Here is a 26,742-nt window from a genome sequence, read left to right as displayed (position 1 = left end):
CTACTGCTGGTGGAGCTGGCTGAGTCTAATACTGACTGCAGGAGACCTAGGACTTTAGCTAATCTGAAATAGCTTTCCTCCACTCGAGTGCACCTAGAATTCCTCATGCCTACTTTAAAAGAAACTCGACATAAAAATAGAATACTAATTATTAACTAAAAAAAGAATACTCACTCTGCTGTTTTGACTATCTTCAATGTAACAGTGAAAAATTTATTAATATTATTATGGGAATATTAAGATAAGGGTGGCAACATATTCAGACTTTTTGCAGGAAATGACAGGTAGAATAGAGATAAATTAAATGAAATCACACAAGAAGTCTCAGTCAGAGCTAGGTTTAGATCTAGTATTCCCTGATGCATAACTCTGTACTTGGACCTTAAGAAATTCTCTCCTGTCAGGTACTTGTTGCATATGCAGAACAGGTTTCAATCTCACATTGTGTATCTGTCCTGACATTGTTGGTGCTCAGCTGTTTGGACATTTTTGCACCCTATGTGACAGCTCCACAGCACCTGTGCCTTCTCTGTGCAGCACCTGCTGCCAGACCATCTCATTGTCCCAAAGCACACTCATGTGCTATATATACTGCACACCATCAGGAAATGTCAACACACATTTGGATTTTCTACTTTTAAGCAAAAATCCACAACTAATTTTTTTTTCACCTTAAAAAAAAGTAATAGGAAAAAAAGATAGCTAAACACTTCAATTAAACTAGGGAACTGCCTGCTCCTACTGTTAGTTCAAAAGAAGTTATTAAAAATCCCCTACTTTAAACACATTTCCCAAGGGTTATAGAGCTAGTCAGCTCTGCACTAGGTATGTGAAATTGTATCAGTATCCATCATCTCTTAATCCCACAAAATACATTTTAAAGTAAGGACACATTTCTTTCTTTGTTTTTACAAGTAAAGTTTCAGCTTCTTTCTCTCCTTTCCAGTGAACGTGATCTTATCCTTGTTCTAAATTTGTCACAAACTTCATTTGTGTTTCCTTCTAGTTTTTTCCTCCCAGCACAATAGAGATCAAACCTCCTATTTCAGGGGATCTTTGTGTCAGTACAGATTTAAACTAAAAAAAAAAAAAAAAAAAAAAAAAAAAAGAAAATAGAAAGCACGCATCATGGGTCTCACAGTACTGGGAAGGGGCTAAAATGATCCAAATTATTCTTGCATTCTCATAGGCTTAAAAATGTTGGAGAATCAGTGTTATCCAAACATCAGCAAAGAGGGAAGAAGAGGGAAGTCCTGTGTATGCTGTGCACAACTTGTGCACTGCCGGTTGTTTGGAGGAGCAGTAATAACCTAGCCCATCCCCAATTGCTGACAGCATCCTGCCTCCTGTAGATTGGTACCTGCCCCTTTCCAGGAGCAGTGTAGTGGCTGGGAAGGAGGTGTATCCCACAGAAATTGCACAATTCTACCTGCACAAGAAGAATCCTCCCACGTGCTGATTTGGAGGTTTTTACAAGCTTTCCAAGCATTAATCATGACAAAGATGACAATCACTCAGGTTTTGTAACAAACCTACTTCACTGGAATCAATTCTCAAATCTGTAATCTGTTTTTATTCTTACCTTCTTCTTCTTCTTTTCTTAAATTTTAAATTTATTTTTATTTTCTATTTTTTATGAAAAGAGATGAAAAGTTAAAGGTGAGGAAATACCAAGTTACACAACCACCTACAAGCATGCTCTTCCCTCCCATGAAAGATACTGTCTTGGGAAAGGATTTTTTTACAACTCAAATTAACTATTTTTAATGGCACCTATCAATGGAGTAGAACTGTCTCCTCCATGTAGAAAGAAAGCACTTGCCAGCAGAGATGAATTCTTTCTAATGCTGGTGATGATGCAGCTATATTAGTTCAAGGCTGGACTGTCAGCATAATTTAGGAGCCAGAGTACTGTAAGTCAAAAAAGGTACTGGCACAAACAGGACAGTTTGGCACAATTATGTGGCATGTGAGTTAGGATGTGTAGTACATGAAAGATTCAAAAATCAAAATCTTCATTCCTAATGGTTGCACAGGGTCATATCTTCAAAGAATTAAGCTGTATGACATCCATTAAAATAAATGTTTAAAGCTTAAATCTTCTCTCCCACATTCAAGACTTTCCACATTGTAGCATGACTTTCTTCATAAGGAGAATGAAATATCATATTTTCCCCTTAAAACTTGAAGTCAACAAAATGAGGGGTTAATCCCTTTAGCTTATGATGCACTACCTCAATTCTTTAGCATGATATACAACAACAACAACAACAACAACAACAACAACAACAACAACAACAAAAGATGAAGAGAGGCATTATTTTCTCACTTTTGGAATGGTTTACTTATTTTATCTTTCAAGAAAGGCAAGAGGAATATAAGTGAGCATCACAGTTTGGTGCTGTTGCATTTTTCTCCCCATTTTAACAATTGTAATAAATCTGAGTTTGGGGTGATGCAGTGAGACTGGGGCAACAGTGATGCTACCCCACAGATGACTTCTGTCTAACTGTAAGAGTGTTCATGATCTCTGAGCTTGGCTCTGGTTCTCTTTCCATTAAAGAATTACATCCACATCTCACTAAAGATCAGTATTCATTTGTCCTTTGTCAGTAAAACACAGTCTTGAGGGAACAGTAGGTATCTCCCACTGAGCAGGTTTATCTATACCACTGTCAGTACCTTGTGTGAAGCAAACCCCAATTTTCTTCATTTCTAGGCACAGTCTTAAAATCTGTTACACCACATTCTGAGTTTCTGAAATGTTTTGCCTGGGCAGTACTCAAAAATTCATATATGTCTGTAAATGTGCTAGGAGTCAAATCTCAGATCTGACTTTGGACACATTTTCAGTCTTTAAAGAAGTGGTTTGCCATAGCTAAGTAATGATATACTGTTGAATAAAATTAGCTATTCAGTCTTATGACTATGATGATGAAAGGTCAACAGCACATTCAATCCCACTTCAAGACAGGGAAACTTCCCGAGTTCAGCAGCAGCAAGCAAGCAGATTTAAAATCTAAAAGAGGGGCAAATTATTATATTCACTTTGAAGACAGGATGAGGCTCTAATCTTTCCCTCACAATGATCCAGAGATCATTAAAGTGCTTTAATAAGAAAGTGCTTTATGAATTTAATACATATTGTGAAACTTCATGCATGCATAAGAAAGGCTTTTAATTGATAAAGGGGATTTGAGAACTACTTCTTCTAGGCCAAAATTTAGATTATCCCATCATACATCTCTCTCTTGGTGTAAATGCTACATGACTGAGCAGATATAATAATTTCATTACTAATAAATGAGAGATGTCCATTCCTTTCCTGACTGTACAGCACCTCCTCCCTCCTGCATCTCTGCTTGCACTCATTTTGTCCTGTGATGAATCAGTTTGATTCACAACTTTTAAAAGAAATAATTGGAATAACAGTTTTCTGGGCTAATGAAATGGATCTGTCCATGATGAATATGGAAGTGGGAAGGAGTGAGAGTAGGAAGATAGAAAGAATCTCCTCCTCCTCCTCCCCTTCACCAAATTGCTACATTTGTTCAGTTGCTTGTTCAGCACATCCCACAACAGGTGCTTCAGCTAAGAATGGTTTGAAGTGTTGCAGAGAATGAGAATTAGATCCCTGTGTCCTTTACACAGCCAGTACAGAGAGATGCAGGATGTGTGCACAGACAGAGTGTGCTCTGGACCAGACTCCTGACCTGTGCGGTACTGGCACAAGTGCTTTCTGTCCAGCACAGCAGTACAGGCTCAGCTTCTCTGCATTCAAACTGCAATTAAGAAAAAAAATATAGATAATTCAACAGTGATTTTTTTTTTTTTTTTTTTTGGTGCGTGTGTGAGTCTGCTTCAGCGAATTCCAGATACTTAACAAACCGTTGAGTCCTGAAGAGTGCTAATTCTGTAAGGGGTAAAAGACAGATATGGAAGGATACAAAAAGTAATCCCTGAAAACAGAAGAAAAAGGCTGTGTAATGAAACTTAAGAATTCAGATTCCTAATCTGTTTTTAATAATTGTTATAAAGTCATGATTTAGTGCCACCAGTGTTTCTAATATGGCTGTATGGCCATTTATCTATACTCCATGTATAGTCGAATTTTCAGCTACCTGACAACTGTAAATGATGTAAAACCCTTAAGAGGCTGGATACTTTTGCAATTTTTTTGTTTGTTTGTAACATAGTTTTCATAGGGAATACTGAATATTTCTAAAGCTGAAAGCAAAATTCCATGTTCTTTCTTTGGTGGCAGTGCAGGCTTAAGCAATTTCTGCTTTCAGCCCTTCCTTCCTGTCTCCACACCACCACATCCATTGTGCCAGCACAGCTGCTTGTGCAGCTTGTGGTGAAAATGGGAACCATCTGATAAATCCTGGGGCAGCAGAGAGGAATCAAAATCAAAAGGAAGCCTATAACAATGTGTGAATTAAGATGTGTAAGAGGCTAACCTTACATTGTGACATCTATGAGGTCTATGGAGGCCTTGTTAAGTTGACCCTAAAAGATCTGAGGTCTAGGGAAACTTTTAGAGTCTCTTATGAAATTTCAAAATATGTCTAAAGAACCCTCTTATTTACTTAATTCAAAACCTCTTTCTAGTGACCTTACTTTTTAGCTGTTTGCTGCTTTGAAGATTCTTTATGGAGCAATATTAAACTTACTTAAAAATAAACCTTCCTAAGGAGTTAAGACAGACCCTTAAGTGCCAACTGTTCCATGTCCTTCTTGTTCTTCTCTCAGAAAGTATGAATTGTAGATACATGCATATGTTTATGTATACATAGAGGCAAAGGGAATGTGTACATATAAACTTTGCAATATTTTTGAAAGCCACTCTATTTTTTTGTGTCAGGTAAGCAGGTTGGTTTTGCTGCCTATGGGGGAGCAGAACAATCATGACAGCTTTCTTAAATACAATATCCATATAACTAAACACAGTTTTTATTCAAAATATTTTATACTTGAACAAAGATGAACATTTAATTTCTGCAGTGACCCACAGACACTGATGTCTCACCCGTCTGTTGGGCAGCTTCTCCAGATTGCCTCAGTTCCTTCTTTTTTTGATAACAAGGGATTCTGTCACACTTAAGTCTTGCATCAAATGTTGCCCATTTACAGGCACATAATTTTGGAGGACTTCACTGTCCAGATGCTCTGCATATGGGAGGCTGGGTATCTGGTTTCCATTCCAGGGACCATGCAGTATAATGCATATCATTGAGGTGCTTTAAGATTTTGGCTAATTTCAAGTCCATGAATAATGGTTGGAACTATTCATATCCTTGATGTAGGCAAATGCCCAAGAGATTTACTAAAATGTTAAATCACAGTAACACAGTGGTCTCCAGTTCAGAGTTTTCAGTCACTAAGTAATTTTTCTTCACCTCATATTCTCATGCACTGAGTTTTCTGCGCTTTTAAGTAATTATTTTTCTCCTTAAACCTTAAATACATGGCAAAATTTCACTGCTATTTTACCCTGACAGTTTTGTCTTCAGATCAGACAGCTAAAATGAAGTAAGTTTGGAAGGCTGCATTTCCTTAACATCTTTCCCCAGAACATCTCAAAATGTGTTATGAAAAATAATCAAGCTCTTCAGTACGTCAGAGACACTTGAACACTTGAAGGAAAATGAATTCTGGCACAGCTCAAGTCTTTCTTCTCAGCCCAGCGTTCTCCTGCCTGAGTCATTCCCCCTCTCTCTTTCTCCTCCTATGCTAACAAAACTTCAACTACCTTTGATTCATACCTCTGTTCAACAGCTACATCTTACTGCAGACTATTTAATCTAAAGGCTTGATTACACCATACTTCACCAGCCATCAAAATCTGTTTTCCTTCTGAAGTCCTTTTTTCCCCCTCCATACCCCTTTATCTTTCTGATCAACTACTACCTGTTTAATTTACACTTTGTCATTTATTGAATCAGTCTTCTTTCCTCAGTATCTTTTTCCTTCCTCTTTTAGTGTGTTCCATTTCAGTTCCACCCCCTTTCATCAATCTTTTGACATGTTTCTTAATTCTTTATTTGCAGGATTGCAAACCTGACTCTTTCTTTGTACGTGTTTCCTTTTCGCTTGAATCAAAAATCTGAAAATCTACTAGACTTGCTTTGAAGGAAATTTCTTTTGCCTTTTCCCACCATTCTTCTTTCAAGTTCTTTCAGTTAAGAGGATATGTCACATCTTTGAATCTCGAGTGTTGGAAAACACATTCTTTTTTTTTTTTTCACCTGTTGAGTTTGGGTTGGAAAGATTCAGAGGGCATCACGAAACCAGAAAATTACATCAGACTGAATAAAAAGGGAGAATTCCTACATCTGGGTTTCCACTGAATGTATTCTTTAACACCCTAATTTAAAGACTATGCCATGGGAGCTCTCATGTCATTCTGTGTACTTTGCTGGATAAGAATCACTAAAGGCATGTGCTGCTGCTGATTTCAGACAAGGCTGTCTTGGTTAGTCTTTTTCACTCATTTAGTTGTCAGTAACAATGAATGCAGTATAAATGGAAGACACAGAAGTTTTGTCAGAGCTTGTGAGAAATACTTCACACCTTCCTTACCAAAAGGGTTAAACAGATGTCCAAGGCACGTTTACCAGCCTCTAAAAACCAGGTATCTCAGCAGCTGCTTTCCTCAGAAGCAATGCTGCAGGCCAGAGTCACTCCTTCAGCTGCTGCCTCTACTCAGTGTTCCTTGCTACCTCCCCAACACCTTCCATCTACTTCCTGTCAACTTCAATAATTTACTGATGATGCCAGTGAGAAGCCCTGAAGTTTTTAATATAATTGTCAGTGTTAGTAGCAATATTAGAGTCAAAGATTCTCTTATGCCACTAATCTGTCAACTAATGACTTTGCTATTTTAAGAAATAAAAATAGCAAGTAATAAGATATTTTAAAATAAGAAAGCATGTTAGATAATATTTTCTATGTTTCAAAATATTGACTCAAGAGCCTACTGCCTGCTCTCAAGACCCAAAAGTGTACTACTGAACAATGGGATACTGACAGCTTGGTTTTACTTTTGATAGCATTAAAAGTTCGGGGGTTTTGAAAATAAAACCCAAATATGCATGAAAGCTGCATGAAGAAACAGATTATTAAAGTTCTGAGCTTTACCAACACCATGATTATTCGGAAGTCTTGTCTGGATAGAGAAAAAAAAATATTATTCTGCCCTTTTCAAAACGCTTGAGCATTAGATACCACCAACAGACATAACATATGAGCACCATCAAGTGGCTAAGCACCTAAATTACAGCTAGTATTTTGACTTCCTCTTTTTTCCTCAAACCACAGAATCTAATCGAGGCATTTAGATGTTGATTTTAAATATCTGCAGTTTTTTAAAATTTGCACAACCGTGGTAGGAGTAGAAAGCTTTTTTTTAAAGGCTCTGCATGTCACCTGAACAGGGCACTTGAGTGTTCCAAGCTGGTTAATATAGGCAAGTACTTTCAGAGTATCTAAAATTCTTTTGCAAACACATCCCTTTTTTTCTCTGCCACTGCTACCACAATCATAACTGATTTCTCCCTAGTATGACAAGACCATTGTTCTCCTTATGGCAGAATAAGAATTCATCAACTAAACTATATCTGCTGCTTCCTTAGAATTGGGTTAAGATTGTTCAACCCTTTTTCCCCCCTTTTTCCCCCCTTTTTCATGCTTACATATTTTTCTTTTTTTTTCCCCCATTCTCTTTCTTTTCTTCACTGCATGATACTCTATAAGGTATCAATAAAATTTTGATCCATCAAAAAAGACCAAAATCAGGCATCAAGACTGTATGTTTATCCTGCATTTCAGTGAATTTGGGAACCTCTATTGATGACTATGGAGGTAATTATGTGGCCTTCATTTGTGCCATATTAATGATGACTGATCCTTTTAAATTTCTGTAGCAAAATCAGATCCCAAAATTAATATTGGTTAGAGGAACCTTATGCCTTCTGCAATAATTATATTGGAAATCTATTTTCACTTTCCACATGGATGATCTTGTTCTTAGGCCATTCCCTAAAACCAAAACTGTGTAAGACTCAATTAGGATTTTCTTTAATTTTAAGCATGACTGACTTTTGCAATGATCTCTTCCTTAAACCCTCACCTCCCCAGATTAAATGTAGCTATAACTGACATGACACAGAGACTTTTAAGTAGGTAAATAAGAAACCTCTGTCTTCTGCTCTTTCCTTTTACTGCTTTGCTCACAAAGCTGAAGAATCAAAGCAATGCAGATTCCCTTGGCTTTAACAGCAAATGTACATATAATTTCTTTCTTTGCTTCAGCAGTTCTTTCATTAATATGTAAGAGCCTGGATGTCCCCCTTTATAGTAATTATTTTAGATTTTATAAATCTACACATCTGGCTGGTTTTTTTGACCAGTACTGCTTCTTCAGGCTGGACATTTTACGCCTGTGGTATTCACATGCCCTCTGAACAGAAAAAAGCTGTGAGACAAGCAGAGAAGAAGGAAAACACAATTCTTACCTCGCTTGTTGTGCCTGTGTTGTGCTAAAGTATGCAATATGGAGATTGTTTACCCAAAGTGAGGATGTTTTGTTCCCTTGGCCTATCAGAGCCAAGAAGTGTGTGTATGTCTGGGACTGTCATGGGACAGTCACAAGAGAATCAGAGATGAGTGCCGTTCTGGGCAGTTGTGAGCAAGAGTGAGTGCTTGGCAGATTCAGTTTAGGTGAAATGTACATAGTGTAGTATAATAATTCATTGGCCTTCTGATGATGGAGTCAGATGCATCATTCTCTCTTCCCTTCGTCAGAGCCGTCTTTGATTTGCAATTTATGCCTTTTAAGAGACCATCATACCAAACCACAGCTAAAGAACTCCTGCACTTGAGCATGTTCAATCACAGTTATCATCAAATTATGAATTGAACATCTGACAGCAGACAGGACATACATTCTGGGCTTTCTCAAGCCTGATACATTTCATGAAGGTGAGGAGTTAATATGAAGCAACCAATTGAGACCTAGTAGAAAGTCTTAATACTCATTAAAAGTGTTGAAGTAAAGAGCAAAAGGGTAGACACATGTTCCCAGCAGAATAATCTTCAGCAGTCGGCTAAAGCAACATTAGTCCCCTTTGTGATGCATTAAATAGAAGTAGCTATTGCACCTTAAGAGTAAGATCTTGCTCATATTCATTTTAAGAACTCTTCTGTAGCTGCAAACATTTGACCATGACTCTACATTGAAAACTAGGGTTTACAAAAGTAAAAGCATGTCAGTACAGGGAACTCATCGACAAGAACAGAATTCTACACTCTGGACGGGAGGGATGGATGCATGGCAACTACCCCAAAGAGTCACATTAGAAGCCTGATGTGGTATGATGGTGGAAATTTGCAGTTGCTCTGCCACAACAGGAATATTTTGTACATGCTTGCTCTAACAGTGAGACATTACACACATGTTAATGTTGCCAAGACATCAGTTATATAAGAACAAGCAGCTTAATTATGCCAACTCTGCCCCATATGTTCCAACCCGTGTGTTTTAGAGGACTTCTTTAAATGCTTTTTTAGGTGTACAATTTCTATCACATGTAAAATAAGCCTGATAATTAAATATAGCTTTTTGTCAACTAATGCTACTAGTTCAACTTTCCGATGATTAGAAATTATTTCAAAAGCTCTCAGGTTAAAAGTGGAAAATTATCTGAGATTATTCTCCTGTGACAGAAGAGTTATCCATACAGAATTTTATCACTTGCTAAAGTATTTTGGTTTGACATTCTGCTTCTTTCCATTTATTTGTCATAGCTTCTCCATACTGAAACGCACAAAACTGTAGTCTTGAGGCACAGAGCTTCAGACACTTGCAATTACCTCAAATAAACTAATCTAGTTCTTTGATGCTGGGACAATGTAAGCAAGTTCTTCCCTTTGCTCAGTAGAGGTAGAAAAGTCAGAATTTATGCCTAATTTTAAAACACTTTAAGGTAAGGAGTAGATCATGTACCAGCTTCCAGCGTATCCTGCCAGTTTACAACGTTACATCACCTCCTGTAGTCACAGTAAGTGGCCCTGTCCAAAAGTTTATTATGACTGCTTTTTGTTTTCAAGTTCTCTTAGCATCTCTATTAATCCAGTAAACGTCATTCTTTCAGGTAGTCCTGATGAGGAAAAAGCAGGCTGTGTTATTATAAGTGTATCAGGATATCACAGAGAAATACCTTATCAATCTCTTTATTCATTGGTTAAAATATAATGCCATACAGTTCTTAACAATTACTGACTGGAAAAAAAGTATCTGCATAAAACAGAAGCAAAACTGAAGGAGACTAATTAAAAAAGCCATCTTGCTTCAACTTTTGAAACGATTACATACAGAATAATATACATATTTACATTACAAGTATATTATATAAATATAATATATATGTAATTTTGTAACCACAATAAATATCAAGGTCTTTTTTAGGCACACAGCATAGAAAAAAATGCAGAATCTGCACAATCCTTAAGATTCTCGGAGTGACTCACTCTAACATTGTTTTCACACTGAAAAAGCAAATATTTTACACAAAATATACAGCCACAGTTTACACAGTCCCCAGTGAACAGGGAATCTTTGATCGCCTTCCTATAAGTCTACTCCTTGATTTTATAATACTATTGCTCTATACAGCTATTACATAAGAAAATAGTTTGCAGGTTTGATTTTTACTCAGCTAATAGCCTAAGTAATTATCAGTGCTAATAAAATAAGTACAGCATATCTACATAAGGTATATACAGGTGTTTACACAAACACGGGTTTGGTGAACTTCTACTGAGCTCACTAGTAATACTTGGGAGTCAACCTGAAATCCAGCAGAAAAAAAATTGATTTTCAATGATATAACCTCAGAAATATTTTATCATCTGAGCGACACCTGGGCTTCAGAAATAGAAAACTTTAAATTTAGAAGTTAATTTAAAAATCAAATTCTTGGCTATGCTGGCAGATGTAGGCTGCCATTGCATTAGAACATTTCCTTCAGTGCAAATGAAAACTCAGAGAATCAATCCAACGTGAATGCTCTCACCCATTTTAAAGACTGTCACTATGGAGCACCTGAGATCGCACCCTAGTAAGTGACGCTGACCACACCTCACAGCAGGGCCGTGATCAGTGAGAGAAGAAACAGACAGCACTTTTTTTGTTCTGTGGTTACAAATCAGACTCTGGCATGTCAGGCATATCTGCCATCAGGTAGCCAATACCATAACGCCCGTTTGGAGCCGTGTCCAGGGTCGGCGAGCCAGTCTGTTTTCGATATATGTTTTTGCCAAAATTTGGAGATGGCACTTCACTTGGACTCTTCCCATGAATCAGACTTGTATTATCTCCCTCCAGGTTAACAGGTTCCTTTATTATCCGACCTCTTTTGTAGGATACAGATGCCAAACTACCAGAGCTGTCGTCGATAAGGTTGCAACGGCGTACCATGAAGACTATTGGGACTGGCAGTATGGCCAACACCATCAAAGATATACAGACAATCATCCCCCACGTTGGATAGCTGTGGAACTCTTCCACAGCCTGAGAAACACAACAGAAAAATAATTAATACATCTTTACCAGAAAAATACAAAAACTGCAGTCCTCATTGAGGTCTGCAGTTCTCGAGCACATACTCCACAGCATTCACAGTGCAGGCACCACTACAGATCTCAGATTTGAAGAGTCATGGAGATGTAGGATTGCTATCTTTCAGCCAGTGAGAAGGACTAAAACACTGTTGAACAGTTTCTGAGAGCGCTTCAGAAGCACACAAATGAAGATTTTCACTTTAGGCTTTCTGCTACATTTCTCTGTAGTTTCCTGATCCTTGAAAGGATGTCCAGAACAGACAAGTGTGCAGTGGTTATCTGTAACTATGCCTGAAAGTCAGCCCCTGTTCTGTAGGCTAATAGCTGGTCTAGACAGGAACTATCTCAGTTATTGCACTTTGCATAGACATCAGGTAAACTGTAATGCTGGGGTACTACTATACCCCACACCTCTACTGCATCCATGCATCAATGGCCAACTTGCCTTACTTTCTATGTGGGAAGGAATGGCATGTTTGGTATTCTAAGGTATCTCTCTTTCTAATTTTTGAGGGCAAGACTGAAATGTAACAAGAGCATTTTTCTGAGAATCCTGTCGTTGTCTGGATAGAGTCAGCCACACTATCTATCAATAGTAAAGCCAACCTCCTGTGTTTATCCTTTACCTGTCTTTGCTGTGACTTCCCCCCTGGCTAATTTGGGAAAGTTTCATTAGATGAATGTCTGTGACATTTTGTCTCTGTCTATTTTGCATAAAAAGCCTGTAGAAATAGCTGAGAGCTCATGGGCCTACAATTAGCTGAAGCTTTCAGAGTTCCCTTGACTGAATCTCTTTTTGAAGTCAAAGCTCAGATCTGTCTTGCCACTCACCCAGACAAGTTCTTATCAGAGACAGGTTTTAATACAGCTGCTACCTACACTGTGATATGTGCTCCCACAGGAAAAAACTATGACACATAAAAAACCTGATGAGTTATCTGAAATGATTTATCCAATTATCATCTGTTTTCTGCAGTAAAATAAGACTTAATGAATGTGAACAGACTCACCCATGATTAAGAGTTTCTTTATCATACATTACAGAATAAGTCACCCAGAGCACACAGGTTTGTGCCAATCAGTTCTACTTTAAAGCAGAACTACTTAAAATTAAAAAATTGTTGGTTTTACATCAAAGTTACTTGAGATAAAAGCAATCATGTCATTATTTATGCTGATTTTGAATTTCTAATTTTAATTTTTTTGTCTGCTCATGTGTTTCTCAAATGCTTCAGATGCGATCACTGTGATGATGATGATGATGATGATGATGGTGTCATACATACATACAAGTCCTACAAATACACATACATACTATATACATACCGTATCTTCAATCCAAGCATTGTAACCAGGAGGACTCAATCCCATTTGGACAATGCTAGCTACCAGCAAACATAGCAATACAAAGGGTGAAACATACTTCCACATGTAGTAATAATACTGGCTTGGAGAAAACCCCAGCATATCCTTCAGGTCCTCCATAAATCTGTGAAGGGATTAAAATGATATTGTTAGTGTAGACACTGAGGTTTTGAGCACTATAATCAATACATAGCACCCAACCTGAGGGAATCAACACAATGGAAAAAATGTGCATATAGAAATAGCTGTAGTTTAAATTACTTGATGGGCTGAAAAATGGAGCTTATAGTAGTAGTACAGACCAGATGAACAAAAGGAATCCCCTGCACAGCGCAGTGATTTAGTAAGCTGCTTGCTGGACTGTGCTGGAAGATATTTAAACTCGCTTTTCTTTTAGAAGATTCTTTTTTACATTTTCTTGTATTGTCTACTGGGTTGTTTACCAGCACACCTTACAGATTGTGCAACATTAATTTTGAACCCACACACATGCTGCAGTCTAAGAAAACCAACTTTATGCATAAGCTATGATTTGCATCATATAAGTTGCTGAAATAAAGCTCTGCCAAGCTATAAAACTGCCTCCTTTCTCCTCAAAATTTTAAGTTAAGACATGAACAAAACTCCTATTTTTGTACTCATGATGGAGAACATGGTTCCAGAGCCAGTAGAAACAGAGAATGATTTTAGAAATAATTCTTTCGGAGTGTGCACAAGCAATGATTGTTTTAACTCCCTTGTGGTCCCACTCCCTTTTGAAATGTGCATCTCAAAAAAGTTCATACAAAAGGATGTTTTCCAAGCAGTTACACATGTGAAGCTTCTGTCATGTAAACTCTCAGAAAAATATTTTAACTGCACAGCTTGAGGCATTCTATTCTTTGTTTACACTGAAATAAAACGTATCAACCAAAAGGAAGCTGAATTTACAAATGGCTTGTGCCCTCTATAGATAGCCTTCTCTTTCTGAGACCTCCAGATCTTCTTCCAGTTGAACATGAATCTGTTATCCTTACTTTAAAGTAGTCTCCCATTGTCTCTGTCCTACTCATCCTCTTCTAAAAGTCTCCTTTAGCTCAAGCTCCTTAGAGCCCTGATTCCAGTATGGGAGATTTTCCCTCTTGGCCACAGAAATTCATACATTGTCTCCTTTCTGTAGCACCTTTTGGATGCTATGCTTTGGTTTTCTACTATCTGATCAAAGACTTGGTGTCTAATAATTGGACATTTATATGGAACTTTATCTGCAGGGAACCCTTGGTACTATCACAGCCAATGGCAACCTGAGGCTGTTGATACTGACAGTTTCTGCAAAGTGAATTGCTAGGTTTCTGCAGAAACATACATCAGAAGAAATACAAGGAATACTGCAGAGGGAATCCTCAGGTGGTCATTATAAATGAGAAACTTTGCTGTTAACTTTTCACTGTATCCTGTCAGAACCCCTTCTGAAAACATGACTTGCCTTCACTGTGAGCCATAAACAAAGGATTATCATACTTTAGCTATGCCTAAACATCAACCAACAGGTCAGCTGCTGACTTTTGGCATATCTACTTCCATTCACAGTGGAGCTTGGACAGTACCAACCTTATACCCAGGTTGTCTGTTTTATCTTTTGGTTGCATGTGTAAAATAATCTATGTGGTGTTTTTATATCTAAATTATCAATAATAGGATTATACACGTGGTCCAAGTTGGAATTCTCCCTGAACAAGCAAGTAGACCAAGTACTACTTGCGTAGACCAGAAACAATGTCTGGAAACCATAAAATTAAATTTTCTTATAGTTTTGGTTCATTGTGATAAATGATTGGCTGATTACTCAGATCAGACAAGTGAAAAGTCAAATGAAACCCCACCCATTCTATGTCACACTTTTTCTTCATGCACAGGAATTACAGACATTTTAATTACTACAACACATTAGTACATCATGTTCTGTTTAACCTGTGCATGCCACAAGTTATTTTTGACACAAACTCTTCTATTCCTTAAACATGGCATATACTGATCTCACTTACTGAACACATTCTGCTGATTTTAGATATAAAATGAACTCAACAAAAAAGGAAAAAAAAAGAAAGAAAAAAAAATAAAAAAGAGGGATTTATGGTCATTCCTCTTCACACATCCCCAACAGGTCACTTTACTTCATTGTCAGCTGTGCTGCTTCCAAGTAAGCTTTGACCCTGTTTTGGCTATCATGTCCTCTCTCACAACCAATACAAAGAAAAATCAATTGCTGTAACACCCCAAACTAAATTTAGTTCTTAAACTGAAACTTTTTTCTTTTTACTGCCATTAGAGCTGGCTTTGTTTCTTTCTCAGGCCGCCTGGAATACTGCATTGAAATACTCATCCTGATCTGTTGCTTAGACCATGGTTATTTCTGAATTCTTTTTTTTGATGTCTTTGTTGATAAAAATTCCCTATACTTTTTTAACTAGCCTGCTTTCTAAATTTCTAATTTTGTCTCTTTTACTGCATTCTCTTGTTTTTGGACCTCTTCCAATTATTCTTTGGGTTTCAGTACACTCTTCTGATGTAGTATCTTGCTCCAATCTTGTTCTTAGTAACAGACTAGATTCTGGACCAGACTGTCTTGCTTTCTAATTACTTGTATTTCTGTGTATAATGCAAATGCTTCACACAATATAATTAAAATAGCACTAATTTTTGTAAAGAATGGTGTTGATATGGACAGCGAGATACATTTCCTTCACTTACTTGTCTATTCCATAAATTCGGATGACTGCAATATTCTCCAAAATGACCACGATAAGCAGGGGCAGAGTAGCTGAGTAGTCATCAAACATTGTCACAAAATAATTTCCAGAGCGCTGCACAAAGATCAGGCCAATAAAAAATGCTACCAAGCAGCAGATGACTGGAATAAAGGACAGAAAAGTGAGCAATAACTAGAACAAAGTTCCACGGACAAGAAGGAACTAAGACATTACTTCATAAACGTCAAGTCAGTAACATTTTACTGTTTAGGGGCTCTCAATTTTAAGAATATTAGTAATACTACCTCTTTCCTACAAAACAGAGAAATGATGAAATTAGAATTACTACAATCACCATATCACAGCAGTCCTGATTAAGAGAGTAATCAGCAGAGATTAATCAAGTGACTATTTCTCACTAAACATAATGTAAATGCAAAGGTAAAATCAACCAGCAGGCAAAACATCACACATCATGGTAACTGGTCACCAGCTCACTTTTTGGAATTCAGAAGTGAAAAGAACTTAGAAGTGAAAATATGGGGGGAAAGAATAATATGAAGAAGTTTCTATGATTCTAAAAAGACTATGATTCTAAAAAATACAATGGCTGAATAGACTGCTCCTGGAAGATCAGTCATGGCATAAAGCTCTATTAGGATCTGTCTAAATATATTTGTACATTAAGCAACATTTCTGTCCCTTCTTCAGGGACAACCCAGAATATATTTCTTGAAAGGCTGATCCTGCTGCTCTTTTTTTTTTTTTTTCCCTCACAGGGAACTTAGGCTAAGGATGCATCTAAGTAGTCCAAAATTTGGTGAAATTAAGCTGGGTCAAAATATAAAATATCTTTACAGAATACACCCATTGCATGAATCCAAAATAATCAGTTCTTATTGATTATAGTACTGAAAGTAAGACAATTACACTGTTTCAAATACTGTAGTAGAAGTCTAATCCTGAACCTTTTAGGAACTATTACTATAATGTCTTTATGGACTTTCCACCACTCAGCATGAGGCATTGTTGAATGCAAAATAAATTTAAGCATTTGAGTTGGTTTCTCTGAACTCAAAGAGTTGCAAATATATGAACAATTCTGTAAAAGTTGAAAGTTTCTGTTTTGTAAGCACAAAATCTATTGCAGCTATAATCCTTCTTAAATACCACCAGTACTGCATGAAAAATAATCCAAATATTTCATTATTTTCAGCTAATTAACAAACCACCACATCAAGTTTTAATCTTTTGAGTACAACCGAATTTAGCTAAAATCATGCATGCACACCACTTTAAAAAGTTACAAGAGAAAGGCAGTTCTTGAATGTTTCTTTATCTTAATTATTTTTTTTGTCTAACAGAGTAACAAGGAATTACTGTAAAATGCTCCATTACTCCAGTGTAATGACTATAAATCATGGTACTTGCACACATACTTAGGAAGAACAGCTAATTTCTAATTGTTGCACTGGTTATTCAGCAAGAAGCTGAGACCAAATTAAAAAAAAAACAAACAGACCAAAAAGTGCTCAATAACTTAGGACATCTGAAAAATCAATTGATTTAGCTTTTTTAAGAATTTGATTTTTTTTACCTATCAAATATTACTTGTTATCAAATATCAAATGTTACTTGTTATCTCAGTAAAGTAAGGAAAGCAATTGGGCAAAAAGCAGTTGCTCTGCTGTATCAGGAGTTAACTCTTATAAAATGTATTATTATTTCTCTCATAGAGTTTATTATTTTCTTCATAGACTTTGACAATTTTAAAGCGCCATTTTTTAAAATTTATTTTCTATCCCACCTTTTGCATTGATAGGAAAGCTGAATTTGTGCATAACACACCAAATCTCTTGCAGCTGTCCTGAAGGTTTTCAGAAAGCTAACTTTCACACCTTTGCTGGTGCTTTATACAAAAAAGTGAAATCCCTACAAGTAAAAGCTACATGAACATGCTACACCTCAAATAACTTAGGGCATTTAAGCAATAAAAAAACCCCAAACAAATAACTTAGGGCCTTTAAGCAATAAAATCCCCAAACAAAACAACTAGACACCTTGTTTAAAACTTTATAAATATTTAACAAGGAAAAATATGTTTCTCTAGAGAGTTACTCTACTGATTTTGGCATAATAAACATTTCATCATAAATTAAGATTTCATCTGGCCTACGCAGGAATAATTTGTAGTAACTTGCAATGTATTTTCACTCTTTCCTTTTCCTTTGTTTCTCCAATGTGTGACACAGGGTGGAATGGAAAGCATTCTGAAAGAGCCCAAAAGGACTGACCATACAGAAACTTGTAATAGAAATTTAATGAAAAATTAAGTTTTAGGGTGTTTATGCGACTATAACAGTCAGGAAAAGGTTTTACTGGCAGATATGAATGTGCCTGTGCATGGAAGTACAGCCTGGAATACACTGATTTACTGCTCTGTAAACCTTCACATCAAAAAAAAAAAAAAAAAATTTCATAGTGCCAAAAAAAAAAAAAATTGGTTTACTGCTCTATGGAGAAAAGAAATTTGTGTAACTCACCAGTAAGAATTTCTTTCCTGACCTTGAAGGTATCAACAATGGGCGTGATAATGCCTTCAATGGTTCCAAACATACTTCCAAGTCCCAAATTTACTAGCATGAGAAAGAACATGACTGACCAGAAGGGAGAAGCAGGGAAGTGGGTCATTGCTTCTGTAAATGCAATAAAAGCTAAACCAGTTCCTTGAACTGCCTGTCAGTGAGGAAAAAAAATTATATCATTATTCATGAATTTTCTTTGGTTTTCTGATAGTGTGACAGCCTGACAAGTCTGACTTTGTGCTCATACAGTGTCATTGATTGCCTCTTGAAGGCAGAGTGGGAAATTGCCATCTAATACGAAATTCTTCCAATTAATTATATTTACTGAAACATGAGAACTTGTAAGTTGATTAGCATTAACACATTTCTTTCATAGAAGAATGACACATAGACTACGAGGTTTGAAGGTCACCCATGGATCATCTGGTCCAAACTTTCTTGGCAAAAGCAGTCTAAACAAGATGGCCCAGCACCCTGTCCAGCTGAATCTTAAAAGTGTCCCATGATGTGGAAACCACCATGTCCACTGAGAGATTAGTCCAAGGGCTGACTGCACTCATTATGAAGAATTTTCCTCTCTTGTCCAATCAGAACTTGGACTACTACAAAATACACTCTGTATTCTCCAGGAAGCATAGAAAGGATTTAATTTCTATACTTTTGTTTCAAATTTAAACAGCAGCCATAATATAAAAACTTCAAAAGTCTAAGTCAGCAATTTTATATTTTATCTTCAGATGCTGATGCAACTATATAGAAGTCAGTGTTTTAATCTGCAATTGACTCTCTAAAGCTAGAAAACTATAATTTCTGTTACAGATTTGGCTTACTGTAAGATTTCAAAACAGGATGATACTCATTAAACTAACTAATAAGTAGATAATTTTTCTGTTTTAGTGAAGTAATCTTTATATCTAATAATTGTATCTTAACACTAGAATATCTTGCAGTCTGAGACATTGAATAGGTAACACCTCTGTTTAGTCTTTGGAAAAATCCTCATGCTCAGTTCTTCTGAAAAACAGAGCTTAAAAAACTCATCTCCTCCTGAGAAGAATGATATAATGATCAAAATATATTATAAATCAGTGAAGACTATATTAAGACATCAGACCTAAAAGTCCTCAAGTGAGATGGAATGCAACCATGTTTCCATCCAGGTCTTTACAGGTGCACAGCTCCCAGGTACACTGTGCTGATACTCTGTGCAGGTACATGTGACAGCTTTCTTCAGGTTCACAAATATTCATCTCTTCCTAATCTCTGTATTCAGACTTAATCTCACCTTGTCAAGTTCATCTTCAATTTGACAAGATTTCAGACCAAGAGAATCAAACTGTTCTTCTTTGACTTTCTGTATAATGTCATAAACTAAATTGTAATCTTCTGCTGTAATGCTTGAGAAATTGATATGATGTGGGATCATATCTTGGCTGAGATTGCCCATTTTCAAAAGTTTTAAAATCTTCTCTGAATTTCTGTAAAACACAACAGAACAGAGAGAACAAACTCAGTGGTCTGTGTTAGTTCGTAAATGAAATAAACCGTAAAAATAATTTTTAAAAAAGAAAGGGATATTCATACTGGGTAACACATTTTTCATTTATGATATTGGCTTTGAAGCCCAGAACTGCAAACACCACCAAAGTTGCCAGCACAGAAGTGAAAAAATTGATGAAGGACACCAGTACAGCATCAAAATGGCAGTTGTTGTCTCTCTTGTTGTAGCTTGAAAAGGCAATGACTCCACCAAATCCAAGCCCTAAGGCAAAGAACACCTGAGTAGCAGCTTCTCTCCAGACCTTGGGCTCCAGCATTATTTCAAGCTGTTTGAAATTAGATATAATATATGTCAGCTATAAAATGCATTTCTATTATATGAAAAAAACAACAGAATAAACACGACATCAAAAAAATGCCAATACTCCACTACAACTGTATTTTCATTATGATAAAATGAAAGCTGAATGAAACCCCTGAAGCTGGCAAACTTATGGGCCAGAATTTCTATTTATTTAATATTGTCTAAACGTGGAGGAGAAACATGCTATAGATATGTTCCAAACAATGAGACACTACTGGAGCTATGTAACTGAAATAGCAGCTAGTTATACTGAGAAATAAGAGAGATTATTTTCTTTTACAGTGCTCTTTTATTTACAGTATATGTACTGACTTCTGTTAGACTTAAGGTGTATTTTAGATTGATCAACCCTTTTAATAAATGCAATGAGTATGATTAAAGTTGCATTGCTGTTACTTTTCAAATGAACAAAAAAGAAGGTGAACATGAGATACACATGCTTATATGGAATTCTATTACATGCAAATATAAATAAACACTCGCCAACACAAGCTGTATAGTGCAGGAGTCAAATCTCTTTAGTCAGATGCCTTGAACTTAACTCTATGTTAAATGGGTCATGTATTTCAGGGGCAACTAAGTCATTTATCAAAAAATTCAACAGTATTGCTCACTCAGATCAACTGCATTGCACAAAAAAAAAAAAAAAAAAACAAACTTTGTCTATCTCAAATTCTTCTAGATACTGATTCACAAAAAAGAATTAAAGAAGTATATGTCAAATTTAAACATCAGATTTGCTCAAGCTGAATCAGGGCCTCTATTAATGCAAGTGACTTTTATTTTCTTTAAGCCCTAGGTTTATTCTTAGAAGTAAAACTAAAAAGCATCAGCATAGATGCCAGAATTATTAGACTGACTGTCTTACTCTGATGAGAAAGAAATCTGCTATTGTTACAACATTTTGGATAAAATGTCTGTTTCCCATGGAGATGTAATATTTATTACAGATAGGCAGCAGAAAGCTTCTTTATTCACTTATATATATAAGTGATAAAATACAATAAAATTGGGAAAAGGTGTTTCTGAGAATAAACATCTTCCTGACTTGCAATTTAGATTATAATAACAATGCACAAGTTGCTACTGCACATAGTTCTAACTCTGGCACTGTCATGCCAGAGCTTTCCCACCAGAGGGAGAGCAAGGAACACTCTTAACTGCAACAAATCCCTAATTGCTTGAAATACCAAAACACTTCTCACTTCCTATAACATATCCTTTGGTACCACCAGAAGTAGTGTGGTTTTGGATACACGTGGCTCAGGCCTTCAAAATTAACTCTAGACTCATTTAGGTACTGTATGTGAAATTTTGGAGTCACTGTACTTCAGCTTCATATAATCCCACAATTTAACTGCAGTAGTCAAGTGGGCTTTTCACATACCTTTCTTTAAGTTTTCCATTGTCTTATTTAGAATTTCTGCTTTGTTTAACAGCTATGCCAAAAGACTAATGCCTCCTGCATTAGTCTTGCACTCTCACGCCTGCACCAATGTGTGCCAATCCTCTCCCATGCTGGCATAACTGATGGGAATTTGCTACAATCATCTGTGCTCAAAATGTGGTCATTTGTTCATCTAATTGGGCCAAACAGATGTTTCTCCCTCTCACATCTATCTACCTGGATAATTTTCCTGCTAGATTGGTTTAGCATTCCTTTTTAGAGCCTGGATGCCCAAATAAAGTGTTAGCACAGTGGAGTGAATGAAATGACAGGGGTGGGAGTCTGAACTTCTTCAGGTAGTCTCCTATGAACCTACGGTCCAAATTAGTGCTCAAGTACCAAAAATTTATAATGGAATAATTTTGTAAGGTTTATATTCACATATAATACATACGACATACAGGCCTCCTATCTTCAAATTTAAACCACAACTTAAATTTTTATACAAATCTGGAAACTGTCAGAAGAAATTAAGAACCATTTTTCTTTTGATATAACTTAAATGAACAGTTGAACCATTTGTATAATTAAGTATAATCTAACTGTAAAGTAAACACCAGCTGCAACTTTTTTTAAGTATAACTCATGAAGTAGTGAATACTGAAGAGGTGCTGGTATCCAAGGACAGTTTTTATATTTATTTTCCCTCACTATCTAGTGGTACTTCTCCAGCCAAAGGAAGTATTAACACTGTGGTTGAGAAACCAGATTATATCTTATAGAGGTCTGTATTTCACCTTTGCTTTAGACTTTCTCTCATTAGTAGGCATTACATTTCTCTCTTCCTCAGGTTTCTCAAATTTGCCTGAGCAGTTTGCAAATCTCTGCACAAGCATGACTCTCTAAAGTGGTGACAGTGAGTGAAGTGGAACGTGACTGCATCAATGTGAGAGATGACAAAGGTCATTTTTATAGGATGACAGCTGTCCAGACTCAAAACACCTGGAATCAAAACAACTGACAACACCCTGTCATCTGGCATTAGCCACTATGTGCATTGATTTTGATTATCTTATTATTTAGCTTTCATTTCTGAAATAATAGTCCTGTTTTTCTCAACTGTATTGTGAAGTGGACTTGTTGGAAAGCCCATTTCACAATACAATATGAAGCCCAGACTTACTCATTCCTGAGTATGGCTCTGACTATCCAATCATCCTGTTCCTATAGTATAGATGTAGTTGCAAGCATTTGAGATAGGTGCAGGTAGAATTTAGATCTTCAAGCTAAACAGTGATTCATAACACTCCTTATCACCTCCAGAGTTAGAAAACCTAAATGTGTTTCAGGCATGTTCCTGGAAAAAATATTGGCAGTAAAAAAAATATGCTTAGAACTGCTGCTATCATGGCATGTCATAAGAAAAGTAGTAAGGAAAGCTGAGTGGTGAGTACTTACACTACTTCACTACTAAATACAAGTCGCCTGTACTTTGGGCTTCTATGTAAACAGCTTTAAGTTTTTTCTAAAAAGGAGGAAAATAAGATGCTCTTTTCCAAAAGGGACGAGTTAATTATGCATGCCATGATAAAAGTGCAAAGTAAGGCACTGACAACCCAGAACTAGACATTTCAATATTAGAAAATGGCAAACTTCAGTATTTAGAGCTCTCTAAACTTCCTGAATCCTCCAAATTGCACTCTCAGTTGTTTAGCTCTGTAGAGGAGTAAAACTACAGGAGCCCTCACCTAAGAGAGGCAACTCTACAGACCCTTGGAACACCTTGAGCCTTTGGACTTTAGGGCTTGGTATTGTGCCACTGAGATCAACAAAAATTTTGCAATTTAAGCAAACAGAAATACAGCCAAATGTTCTATGAAAACAATAAGCTTAAATGAGAGCATTCATAAATGGTCAAAATGCCACTGAAACTTTAATACCCTGCAAACAGAAATTAAGTACATACCTTAGGGGTGAACATGTGACGAATTCCATCCACTGACCCATTAAGCAGCAATCCTCTGATCAGAAAGCATAAAAGTACCACATAGGGAAAAAGGGAACTAAAATACATGATCTGAAATACAAGAAAGCAAGGAAAAAATGTAACATGACATTTAACACGGAGTTTCTTTTCAATATGTTCATTCACTACACAGTATCCTTTGGATATATGACTGAATTGATAATCATATGCTCTATGAAATATGCAGAACACTTCCCCTTCCCCTTGTCTCTGTAGAAGAAAGCAAAATCACATGATTGTAAAAGAAATTAAATTCTCTACTGTACAAAAGCAACACAACTGCCTGATGTATTTATCACTAACCCGTAAAGAACCTCTGGACTTCCAGGGAAATTCAGCATTAATTCAATGAGATGAAAACAAAGACAGAAGTAAACTGTTGCAGAAAAGCTTCTCTTTACAAAAGCACTTTGACTGGGTATGGAAAAGGTATGCAGCATGAATAGAAATCAATTTTGCCTTCAGAAGGCATGGGGACAAGAATCAATAGAAAGTACATAACCAATGAATTCAATCACATGCTTGTTGTCAAAACAACAACAAAAAAAATCAATTCTGATCTTTCATTACCCATCACTAAAAAGAAAATTTATTCTGTAAAGCTTAGTTAAATGATTTTCTAGTTAAACTTGTTACTTGTTTCTTTAACTGAAATGCCCCAAGGAGGTCACATAAATTGCCATGTCAGTGACAAACTTTTTAATAGCAAAGAATTTTGCTATTGGGACAAATTGTTTTTCCTCTGAAAATCCCACCAAGATCAACAGATCAAGCAAATCTTTCACCAGCTGGCTGCATGCAAAGGAAAGAAGACAAGCTAACAGTACTCAGGTGCAAAGGGATGGTAAATCATTAGTCAAAAGAAACAATCCAGAATCCTGGAACGCTGCTGTGTTAATGCCAGAAGCATGCAGTTGTGAATGCACTGCAGTCATAGGGTGAGTACACATGGAAACTTATTTCCTTAGACACTCACAACACAGAGACTTATGCTGCACAATAAAGCTGAGGTACAGTTACATGCAACAACTGTGCTGATGAGAAGCAAAATTATTCTTCTTCAGATCTCAATTCCCACTAAATAACTACCATTTCCAATAAAATTGATAGAATTTTAATGCTTAACTACTAATATTCTTCTACTTGAGATTATACAAATGCAGGAGTGAGTCAAAGCACTTAACCTGCTCCTACAGATTTCATCAGAGTAAAGAGACAGTTTGGTGAACAGAAATGTCCTGAAATGCCTCAAAATAAAACAGTGTCATGCAGGTGAACAGTATACTCACTTTGCCTGAAGACTGAATGCCTTTGATCATGGCTAAGCATACCATGACCCAAGCAGCCAGCAAGCAGATAGTCATCTTCCAATTTAAACCCCCACTCTCTGACAGAGAGCTGGAAATATTCAGTGCTTCTCTGTACCAGTAATAAGTGGTTGCAGAACTTTTTTCACACTCTGGCTCCACAACTGTCAAAGATATGTTAGCAAGTAAAGAAAGGGTTCAGGAGAGATATTTCATAACAGTGCTCTATCACTTCTCAATATTTCTAACTGTGCCATCATCATTTATTAAAAAACTTAACTCACAGAACAGTCTCAAGACATTGTCTAAAAGAAAAAGTGACTGCTATCAGTAAAAGCTTCTGGGTATCTTTTAAAACACCCTTTTGGGATAATGTATTCCTCTGCATTATGGTTAAAACTACTCCAAGGCAGAATTTATTTCTCACTTCAGAACTAAACAGTAATCAGGCTTAGATGAAGACATATATTGAATTTACAAAAAAAATTACATTATCTGCATATGATACTATGAATTACATACTATGAACACTACCTCTCTGCAATGAACAAAAAAAAGTACAATGTTTCAAACATCCCTGGTGGTTCTTTATTCAAGCAGTAAATAAACCCACAAAAGATAATTAAAGAAAAGTTAGAATCTGAAAAAAAAGGAAAAGAGGAAATAATTCACATTTCAATAGCAATAATAATACAAAATATGTACTGTTATAAGATAACCAAACCAAAGGGATAAGGAACTTTTCATGCTGTCATAGAATATGTCCGTAAGAGATTATCTCATTACAGCAAAACTCAAAGGACTGATTATCTCATTTCTATTAATTTACATAGAAAACAGTGCTCTTGTAGGACACTTAAGAACACACAAATAGAACACTTTCGCACAAAAATATCTTCTTACATTGTAGTTTTTCTCCTTTTTGTTTGAAAGCCTCAAATTTTATATATTTGATGTGATTTTCAAGAACCTTATGTTAACACAGACTTACAGGTATGAGATGCATTTTTAACTAAAGGACATTGGTCCCACGGTAACGGATGCTGAAAAGACTGGGAAAAGTAAAACAGGCTCCATCCAATGATGACATTGTAGTACAGGGCCACAAAGAAGCAGACCTAGTAAGAAGTAAAAAAAAAAAAACAACAAAAAGTTACATTTAGGAAGCAAATAAAAAAATGCCTGCTGAACTTCTGCATATTTCTGTACATCAGTCAATGAACCTGATTAACTAAATTTAGTTTTATCCAACTAAATCAGAAGAAGGGAAGGACTTGTCCCTTTAAAGTACCTGACATTTTCTAAATTTTCACTTCTCTCCATATTTATTTATGTTATACCTACACTGTTACAGGCATTTTTCCTCCAGAAGGGCACTCTGTTCCACAGTTCCCAATTTCAAAAGAATAACAAAATACAAGTTGACTGACTTAACAGACATATATGTCAACAACTGGATCAATTCAAGTTGTAAGATCTTCAAAAACACCGTAAACTGACCTTGATGCCCAGTTATAAATCAATGGCCTTTCCCTGCAACAAAACAGGAAGTCTAAATCATGACATCTGACATCAAGCAACACAGTGTTAAAAAACATACCACACAGCTTGCAAATCCAATTCCTCCAAGTTTGGGGCTGATATAATTCCACACACCAATACTCCCTCGACGGATCCTCTGCCCGACAGCAAGCTCCAAGAAAAAGAGTGGAATCCCTATTATCAGCAGCAAGATTAAGTATGGCACAAGATAGGCACCTATGAGGGGAACAAAGAATAAATCAGAGTAAATGGAAGAAGAGCCAGGACAAATGTGAAACTTGACAGAGCAAATGTGAAAATTTCTAATAGCTTCAA

At 36.4% G+C, this 26,742-nt stretch overlaps 1 protein-coding gene across 1 annotated transcript in view; it reads right to left on the bottom strand.

The window, feature by feature from the left end:
* Positions 1-10,217: 10,217 nt before the first annotated feature.
* SLC6A15 (solute carrier family 6 member 15) overlaps positions 10,218-26,742 on the bottom strand; it is a 35,390-nt gene continuing 18,865 nt past the window's right edge. Inside the window, exons 3-12 of the mRNA XM_059846841.1 lie at positions 26,486-26,643; positions 25,877-26,003; positions 24,868-25,049; positions 23,519-23,629; positions 19,886-20,127; positions 19,587-19,779; positions 18,260-18,452; positions 15,718-15,877; positions 12,949-13,111; positions 10,218-11,572 (exon numbers count right to left, since the gene is read on the bottom strand). Of these exons, the coding sequence (XP_059702824.1) occupies positions 11,201-11,572; positions 12,949-13,111; positions 15,718-15,877; positions 18,260-18,452; positions 19,587-19,779; positions 19,886-20,127; positions 23,519-23,629; positions 24,868-25,049; positions 25,877-26,003; positions 26,486-26,643 (1,901 nt within the window). The 3' untranslated portion in view covers positions 10,218-11,200. The remainder of the gene's footprint in view (positions 11,573-12,948; positions 13,112-15,717; positions 15,878-18,259; positions 18,453-19,586; positions 19,780-19,885; positions 20,128-23,518; positions 23,630-24,867; positions 25,050-25,876; positions 26,004-26,485; positions 26,644-26,742) is intronic.

This window comes from Haemorhous mexicanus, chromosome 5, assembly GCF_027477595.1.
Source record: "Haemorhous mexicanus isolate bHaeMex1 chromosome 5, bHaeMex1.pri, whole genome shotgun sequence".
NCBI classification, from domain to species: Eukaryota; Metazoa; Chordata; class Aves; order Passeriformes; family Fringillidae; genus Haemorhous; species Haemorhous mexicanus.
The sequence above is the reverse complement of the archived record's forward strand: the minus strand, read 5'-3'. Positions and strand labels throughout refer to the sequence as shown.